Source organism: Andrographis paniculata, unplaced genomic scaffold (genome assembly GCF_009805555.1).
Source record: "Andrographis paniculata isolate CXL003 unplaced genomic scaffold, ASM980555v1 Contig27END, whole genome shotgun sequence".
NCBI lineage: Eukaryota > Viridiplantae > Streptophyta > Magnoliopsida > Lamiales > Acanthaceae > Andrographis > Andrographis paniculata.
In genome coordinates, this window is record NW_026137559.1 from 18,475 (window position 1) to 28,130 (window position 9,656).

At 29.0% G+C, this 9,656-nt stretch overlaps 1 protein-coding gene across 1 annotated transcript; it reads right to left on the reverse strand.

Annotated features, from left to right (window-relative positions):
- Positions 1 to 1,678: 1,678 nt before the first annotated feature.
- LOC127246208 (uncharacterized) lies at positions 1,679 to 6,007 on the reverse strand. The gene is made up of 13 exons (XM_051267454.1): positions 5,737 to 6,007; positions 4,927 to 5,064; positions 4,736 to 4,857; positions 4,268 to 4,354; positions 4,074 to 4,193; positions 3,820 to 3,961; positions 3,552 to 3,722; positions 3,261 to 3,437; positions 3,067 to 3,162; positions 2,797 to 2,973; positions 2,193 to 2,277; positions 2,048 to 2,103; positions 1,679 to 1,912 (listed from the first exon to the last, which is right to left on the reverse strand). The coding sequence occupies exons 2-9, from the start codon at positions 5,035 to 5,037 to the stop codon at positions 3,127 to 3,129; spliced, it is 966 nt and encodes a 321-aa protein (XP_051123411.1). The 5' UTR covers positions 5,038 to 5,064; positions 5,737 to 6,007; the 3' UTR covers positions 1,679 to 1,912; positions 2,048 to 2,103; positions 2,193 to 2,277; positions 2,797 to 2,973; positions 3,067 to 3,126.
- Between the last annotated feature and the right edge of the window lie 3,649 nt (positions 6,008 to 9,656).

A 9,656-nucleotide genomic window follows, 5' to 3' on the forward strand; every position in this document is an offset into this window, starting at 1 on the left:
AATACCAGCCTGAAATTGTCACAATTTTTTGTTAAATATGATGTTAACTTCTCAAATAATGGAAGCGAGATACCTTAAAATTTGAATCCACCGATATGCTGAAGTCTTTTCCTTAAAATCCGCCGATATGGTGCAATGGTGCAACAATAACCCTTTTCCCAATGCTTTCACATATACCTCCTGGAATTAAGAGATTAAGTAAAAAAAAACACAAATCATGTTTCCACTGGTCCTTCATATAACTGTTATTATGAAATTGCACAAAGCATTATTATTACGAAATACAATTTATCAAATTTTCTAAACTAAGACTACTTAATACCAGCTTGCAAACAATCTGTTCATATCATCTTTAATGTGCCAACATAATATAAGGGGAAGAAACAAATGCCCGTGAGAAAATTATTAGCACAACATGACAACTATTTTCAACGTTTTAAATAAAATTTGACCCTTTTGCCTTATGGAAATATGTTCAACAATTAGTGGACAACAAATTAATATTCACACATACATACACATGAATACTAGAATTTTAGAACTGTAATTATATTGCAAGCCTATATAAGTAGTGCCCATATTCAACTAGAATGAAAGTTTTATTGACCTTCGATTTAGTTGCAAGAAATTACTTACTGGCAAAACGGAGCAACTTTGAGATCCTCCTTTGATGAGTTTTACATTCTTGAGGACAAACCTCACTGAGGCTTCCCAGTTTAACTTCATATTTATCATCAAGAAGTATGTTGCTGGCTTGGACATCCTTCACTAATACAAACAATAAAATTTCAATTTCCCGAAATGAGAATAAAGTAGGGTCCAAAAATAAAAAAAGCTAAAATACAAATAGCATAGACAACTTAATTAAAGAATACACATAATCTAAGAGTGAGATCATGTACAAATCTAAGCTCACAGTTCCTGGATTTGCTCTTCAGTATCTTTGCACCTATTTTGTGACATCCCTGGGGTTTTTCTATATATACATTATGTAACCTTCACCCATGTACCATTCAAGGATTTAAAGACAAAAATTGGATTTATCAACCCCACATAATAAAGACAACGCTTAAACATGGCCAATTTTAAATAAAATTACAACTAATATATAAATAAGTTTTTAACAAAAATTACTGGGCAATTAATTTGCAGGTAAGCATATTTTTCTCAATATAGGTACAACTATGCGTTGGATAAAGTATTTTTGGTGCTTGATACCAATATTCAGATCTTGTTATAAAAAATATGTTGCATATTTACGACTTCTGGTGTTATGCTGATCTCTTAAATGACACTGAATATCTATGCACGTGTGCAATCACAATCCAAACCAAGACTAAATATTCTATAAACACAAGTTGAATGATATATGTAGGACCTAAATCAATAATATAGTCTAAAAACATGTATTAAATCAACAATGTCGAGCAATGTAAAGGAATAGAAACTGCCCGGGTTCCACTTATTCTTGTAAGAGTTGGGCCATCAAAATTTTAATAGACACCTAATAGATATCCTAATATATAGAACAGATGAAAAGATTCACATGCTAGAGAAATTACATAATAGCATAAGCAAAATTTTCAGCATCGACTACAAAGTGAGTTAAGTGACTTCAAATATATTATTTTTATCAAATAGAAAACTTCATATTAGCAAGTATAGACACCATAGGAGCGACGAAAATAAATCTAAACCTATCACATATATTTATGGTCGCTCATCGCATCAACCCAAAAATGGATCCGTAAAATAAATACTTAATTTCCAAATCTCATAGACTGTAGTACAAGGAAATGAAGAGTATAAAATCAACAAAAGCTAAACATATATATTATATATAAATGGTTGGTTAAGGAAGAGAACGAATGATGACTTGCTTGTGATGTAGCAACACACCTAAAAACTCGATCTGCAACAATGTATAAGGTAAAATAAAAATAAAATAAAATAAAATAAAAAAGATTAAAAGAAAAATTAATGTAAAAATATACAACCAAATCTCAATGCATAGGATATTAAACATTAGTTTGGAAAATACACTTACCCAAATGCCTCGTTGATATGCTCACCTGATTAATGTAAGCTGCCCCTAATAGAATTCTGCATTCAAAATGGAATAGTACAAAATTAGTACTTGAACTCATATGGAATTAGTACTTGTTGCATACAAAACCAAGGGCATGACGTACAGAACATTAAGCCTACTTCATCAAGAATTGTATAATCCCACGCTTCTTCCATTGTAAATGCAATCTCCACACAAGAATTTTATTTCTGCACAGTATAATATGTTTATAAAAGCACGCCCTTTGTCCCATAATGAAGCCATTAGTGGATGAATAGAAAACAAATACCAACAACTGGAAGTAAATCAATCAATACAGTTGGAGATACATACATTCAGTTAGTGTCATAATGAAAAGTCCAAAATTGCTTAATGATTGTGCATATATAATCAAAATTTATAATGAGATCATGTTTACAGGATAAACGAACCAAGCAAGTGTTTTTGGCTCAATACATAATGGAAGATATGTAACTTTTTCCATTCTTTATTTTAGAACAACTAAAAATTCAATCTCGTTGCAATTTTGAGACAACAAATATTGTCGAACATAAGCACCAAAGCATACAACCAGTTCAACCGCAAATCATTTAGTGTTATTTGCCACTGATTACATACATAAGATGTTTAACTTGCAAATTCTAAATTCTAAATAGTAAAAACCAATAAACCAAATGAGAAAAAATAGCAGAAAATAGTTTTATGGAACCAAAGAGAACAAATCAAACCTTTTGCCTATTTGTCTATTCTTTTTTGCTTTTGGTGAATTATTGGTGCAAAATGCAATAACCGGTATGATAACTGACTTGCGACGTGCTTACGCCATCACGGGCGCCCGGGTAAGAATTTCCGTGAAGGGATTGGCGCGAACCAGAGTGAGATTTCCGAACTCCAGGGGAACCAGACTGAGACGCCAAAAGCATCTGTGTTAATCTATGTTTTTGTTGTGACTTAGTTGTAGATCATTTCTATAGATATTGAAATAAAAAAATCAATACCTGTCATATCTCGATTTTCCTTCTTAGTTCCATTGTCTTCATGGTGAACCTCTTCAACTATTACTGCCCTTTTGAAGAACATTCATAATATTTGTTCTGCTTCAATAATGCGGCTTCTTTAGATTTACCCAAAAGGGGAAAAAATGAATATATAGCACTTCTCTTGTACATTTGTGCAAACTCTAACAGCTTACCTGTTCTTTGGCATTATTCCAAAGAGTAGAAGATATTGAGATGGATAAAAACTGGTCCGAACAGCTTACCTGTTCTAACAGCTTACCGGTCCGGAACAGAATTGAGATGGATAAAAACTGGTCCGAACACTTTCTTCCATATTTCGCCAGGTTGAAATTTGAGTAGAAGATCCTCTCCTGCATAATGATATGTGACAAATATCTGGTACGAAAATCAGATTGCATCCACAGAAAGTTTTTGGTAAAAATCACGAGAGAGGAAGTCAGCTTCAACAGCCGACAGGTGCTTACCGCAAGGGTGGTCGGGTTCACATGAGAGGTCAAGTCTTGTTTCAAAGGTCCTCCATTTCGATATTCATTGCTCGGCGCAATTTGCCAGAACCCCACCGGTGGATCAGAGCTTATCCACCCATGCACCTTATTATCTTTGTTCTCAATTGAGTAATGGTATTTGTCATCCACCTGCACATGAAAAAGATCAACGAAGAAGACAAGTTAAAGGTATAAAGAAAACACATTCTTCAGCAGTATTTTTAAGGAAGTAGTAATCTCAGTGTACTTCTCCTTTAAATTCCAGGTCGACAGGATCAACAAGAAGCACGGCTTCAGGGTACTCCAGTTCTTGACCTCTAGGAGGCAGTCGATCTTCCGGCCTGGGCATGTATCTTTGCCTGTTATCTGATATTGCCATGTAATGTAACCTGGTAAAACCTACAGTCATCTAAATATCTTGCCTAACCAATTGGAAAATGGAAGGATAACTTGCCGCGATAAAACAACAATGCAATGTTATTGTAGTAAAGAGATTCTTACAGGTCTTTATTGAGCATGCACGCGATTCGGGTGGTGCTAAGGTTGAAACCAGGGAAGTCTTCCAAATGCTCGAAAATAGCGTAAGAGTAGAATCCTGGGGAGCCATGAAGCATCACAAACCTAAAAAATCGACATGGTAAGATTTCGTCCTTTGATCCGAATGGACAAACTAAACTAGGTAAGGTAGATAGAACCTTCTGTCTATTCGCAAAGGAGATTGCTTTCCTTCAGGTGAAGGCTCCTCATTTTCAACAATTACTTTCACACTTGTTCCTTCAATCCTACATAGCATAAATTTTCCACCTTGTTATGCCATATTTCTGTATTAAATATTCAAATTTCAACATTGTTAGAATTTAATATACATTATATTTAAAAGTATACACGTTTATTAAGTAGCATCTAACCATTAGTACATTCCAAAGGGTTTATGCAATTAATGCAGAGACAGTTCCAAAATGTTGATGAATTCAAGTTCTGTTACTTCACCGCTTGGTTTTGGTTTGACATCATTTATCAAACTATTTTCTAAATTTCTACCAAATAATCAAACAAAACACCTGTTTTTTTTTATTAACAGAGTGTTCGCGTGGATAATCTTCTTTAGTAAAACCCATATCATTAAATTACGTAAATGATCTACTGATAATGATACTACTTACCTTGAAGATTCAGCAACGTCGTTAACAACACTACTGCATCTGCTTTCATGACCATAACACTCTCGAAATCTCACGTATTTATGGCACATATGACATAATTCTGTTCGGTTCCAACATACTTCCTGGCATAATAAATGAGAAGCACGTCAGCTTAAGTTAAAGATACCTAAGTTGTTATATCAATTTATTACCTGGTGCTCCAATAAATCAATAGCAGGCAGAGGAAACTCGCAATATTCACATGTCACAATCCTCTGTGGACAATTCTCTCCTTTGGGTACATCTAAAATGTCGCGGTCCATTGTTTCACTGCACAGAGAACAAGACACCTGCAAAGCAATCGAAATCAAGACAAATTAACTTGCAACAGCAATGGATACAAGTGCGATTGTTGGATGAGAAATTGAGAGCCAATAATGTATTTTGTACATTTGTTCAGCCTTAAGGATGAGTTCATGTTGTGTCTTTTTTCTTTTTTTCTTCCTACTTTTTGAAATATAACAATTATTTCACACATTTCACTATGGAGACCATGTTTTCCCACATTAGAAGTTGAACAAATACTTGCACTGTAATGACGTTTGTTATCTAGTTGTATGCATTTTCAGAGGCATCAGTGAATGCTCTTAGTAAAATTCACAGTAAACAACCACTTTGTCTTAGGGTTTGTTCACTTTCAGAAAATACTACACAAAACACTATGCAATTTAATTAATAAGAAGGAATTAATCTACCAACTTCAAATCGTATTAACCTAAAACCTAATTTAAACAGAGTTGAGTAAGGAAAAACCAAAAACAAAGCCAGACAAATTTCAACAGGGCAAATAAACCAGGATCAACTGATTGAATCATGGAGGAAGATAATCAAACCATCGATCCACAAATGTGACAAAAAGAGAAAGCAAAAATTATGCATATAAGGACGAAAAGTAACCGAGATGCATCGGAAATTAATTAACGTGTCTTGTTTCTCTCGTCGAACAGAAGGATTCTTCTTACAGAAACAGAGGAAATCGAGCAGCTGGTTGGTGGTAATCACATGGAAGCTTGGATTCCCAAACCGCATCCGACGAAGCGGTGCCGTGGAATGCGCTGCGCCAATTGCATATCTCCGGCAGCGTTAGGTAGCGGAACACAGATCCTCCGGTATGTCCCCTGGCCCCTGTTTGGTTTGAGGGTTTAGGAAGAAAGGGGAGGGAAGGGAATTATAAAATTTTGTATGTTTGGTTCAAAAATTTTTAGAGGGGAAGGGATGGGAGGGGAGTTTAGGGTTTAGGGGAGTCAATTTCTTTTATTTTATTTTATTTTTTTATAATTTGGGGGAATTTGAAGGGGAAGGATTTTATAAAAAAAAAATTATTTAATTAACTATTATACTATTTAAATATTTTATTAGAAATTTAATAACATCTTTCAAAATTTTAACATTTATTTATTTTATTTTAAATTATATCAAATAAATATTAATATATATTAAAATTATATTATATATTTTGAAATAATTTTAATTAATTTTTTTAACCAAATTTAATTATAATAATTTTTTAGTAAATTAAAAATTAGTATATAATTATATCTATAATATTAATATTTTACTTTTTTTTATCATGTAATATGAGCATATTATCGTTGATACGAGAATTTAGATAAAATATAATTAGTAAGTAATTAAGAAGTGCACTGGTAAAAATAATTATAGTTTAAAATTAAATAACTAAATAGTTTAATTAATATTAAAAACTATAAATTATAAAATATAAAATATTTAATATTTTTATAATATTATTAGTTTATATAATTTTTGGTATAGTGTTATTATTTATGCGCTAAAACTATTGTTTATCTTTATTGGTAAATTTAATAAATAACTAATGTATAAAGTATTTGATTATTGGATTATTTGTTATTTTAACTAACTATTCGATATTTAAAAATTAGAATAAAACTCCAAACAATTGATGTTGTTAGAATTAAAGCCCCTTGTTAAATATATATATATATACTCCATCCGTTCCGCGAAAATAGTCCAATTTTTTTGGCACGTAGTTTAAGAAATTTTAATTTATATAGTTAATTAGTTTGAATAGTTAATCTAATGTTTGTAATAAAATATTATATTAACTATTTTTTATTTGATGTAATATTGAAGTAAATATTTTGTTACCAATATAAGAATCCCTAGAATATATGAAGTTTCCCTAAAATATATGAAGTTAGGCCCTGTCAACCTATATTTCATCAATTTTATTATCTTATTACTCGTATATATATATATGGGAAAAAATTAATTTCAGTCACAATATAACCAAAATTCATCAATTTTGGTCTCAATATAAAAATCTTATCAATTTTGGTCATAATATAACCAAAACTCATCATTTTTTGTCCCAATATAACCAAAACTCATCATTTTCCGTCCCAATATAAATTTTTTATTAATTCTAGTCCCAATATAACAAAAACTCATCATTTTTTGTCCAAATATAATCAAATCTTATCTTTTTTTGTCCCACCGTTAACAAATCGACGGAAAATGCTGACGTGAAAATAAATCAAACCTTATATTTATATTTTTTAAGAAATTGAACAATCTTGTAAGTCCACGTCAGCATTTTCCGTCAGTTTGTTGACAGTGGGACCAAAAAAAATAAGGTTTGATTATATTGGGACAAAAAATGAGTAGTTTTAGTTATATTGGGACTAAAATTAATAAAAAAATTTATATTATGACCAAGAATGATGAGTTTTGGTTATATTGAGACAAAAAAATGATTTTTTCCATATATATATATATATATCTATTCTATAAAATATTACATTCAAATTTCATTCTTCCATAAACATACATATAAATCACTAATTTCAATTCAATTTTTTTTACTATTATATAATATTAAAGTATCATAACATTTCCAAAATATATATAAGTGCAGCCTAGAGTTTTAACTTTATTATTTTAAACTTTTTTAGACATGTTTATTTTTTGATTGTATTATTTATAAGATTATTTATGAATCACGTATACACCAAAAATTTTAATTAGTAATAATCTTAAATGTAATACAGAACGTAAAAGAAAAAGGTATTGAAACTTTGTTTTATTTTATTTTTTTATCATAAATAAATAAAATTAATGAATGGATAGATGTAGATAATACAATGGTTTGCAAATAAAATCATGACACGTAAATGATAATTAATTGATGAAGCCAAGGGTGAATATAAAATTGGGAATAATATACTAATATTTAATTTAATAAAAGGGAAAAAGGAGAGAAAGATGTGTGTTTTTATTGCAACGTAGTTATCTTTATGTGACATCATCAAACCTGATTTTTGTTATCTCATAAATCAACACGTAAATGTGACATTATTAATTTAATCAAATAAATCCATATATATATATATTGCATAAAACAAAATTCACATATAATATATATATTTATACATATACATGCATAAAATCTTGTTTGTTTATTTATTTATCACACAATTGAATCCCATTTTTAGCGGCCCATAAATAATAATAATAATAATAATAAGGATAAATTGCTATAAGGTTTGTTTCTTTAACCTCAAATTTCAAGTGTTTTTTCAAAAGTATAACTTCTTTGTTCTATAAATATAGTATTAATTGAGTTGAATACGAGATTCAAGGAATATTCATATTATATTGATACTGGGTAAAAAATTAATAGGTAAATAAAAAATGCAAAAAATTTGAATAGTAAATACTCAATTTAAGACGAAATGTGTAGTTGTATACGCAATTTAAAGATCTCCTTAATTTCTATGACTTAGTATCAAAATAGAAGGTAATATTATTTGAACATGTACGTTACAATTTTTTTACAATGACATAGCAAGACTATTATGCCATTTGTTTCGATTTTTCCTTCAAAATTTCCGATGGCTACCAAACTAATGTGCGTATTATCTTGGCGAGGATTTGCAAAAAGTTTACTTATGTGTAAATTAAAGCGGTGAATATCTCGATAAGAAAAAATAACTCTCAAATTTTTTTTAAGCATTAAATTTTTTTGAATACAATGAATTCATTCTCGTGTGTGTGTGTGTTTTTTTTTTTCACTTTTTTTTACTATTTAATTTTTAAATTTCTTTTAAGATATCATATTTAATTATTATTTTCCTATAAAATGGAGAAAATAAATATATATATATATCCAAATACATTCGTAAAAATCGTTTACTTTGAGAAAGAGCTATCTTTTTCTAAATATTTATATATATATATATATATATATAAGTTTTCCATTTCATTAAAGCAAAAATAAATAAATAAATAAAGTGAGCACCATTATTATTGGATTAGGTAATTGATTGGTCCCGTTAATCTATGCTTTTCAAACCATATTTAATGTGAATTTTTTTTAATTAAATCATAAAGATTAAAATATATCAAGATAAATAAACCCCCATAATCATGTTCCAACTAATTATATTATTTATTTGAAAATGAAGATTTTTATATAAACTAGAAAATATTATTTTAATATAAAAATAAAATATAAATATTATAAAATTTTAATAAAATATAAAAATAATAAAATTATTTACTATAAATCAATGATATACTATAATATATATGTTATAAATTCCATATAAAAATATATTGACAAAGAAGAGGCCAAAAAAAATAATAAAATTAAAAAAAAAAAAAATATCATAACAAAATGTAGTCTTTTGTGTTTTAGTATATATTCATAACATATTTTATATTTTATTTATTATGTAAAATTCTTGTGTTAAAATTAAAATATTCACAAAATATTTTTTTTCCGTCCAAAGTTAATGTTTGATTATAAACATATAAATTATTATAAAATTTCAAAATAAATAAAAGAGGTAAAATATAATAAATAACCTTATTTTAATAAAATAAATAAATAAATAATTGA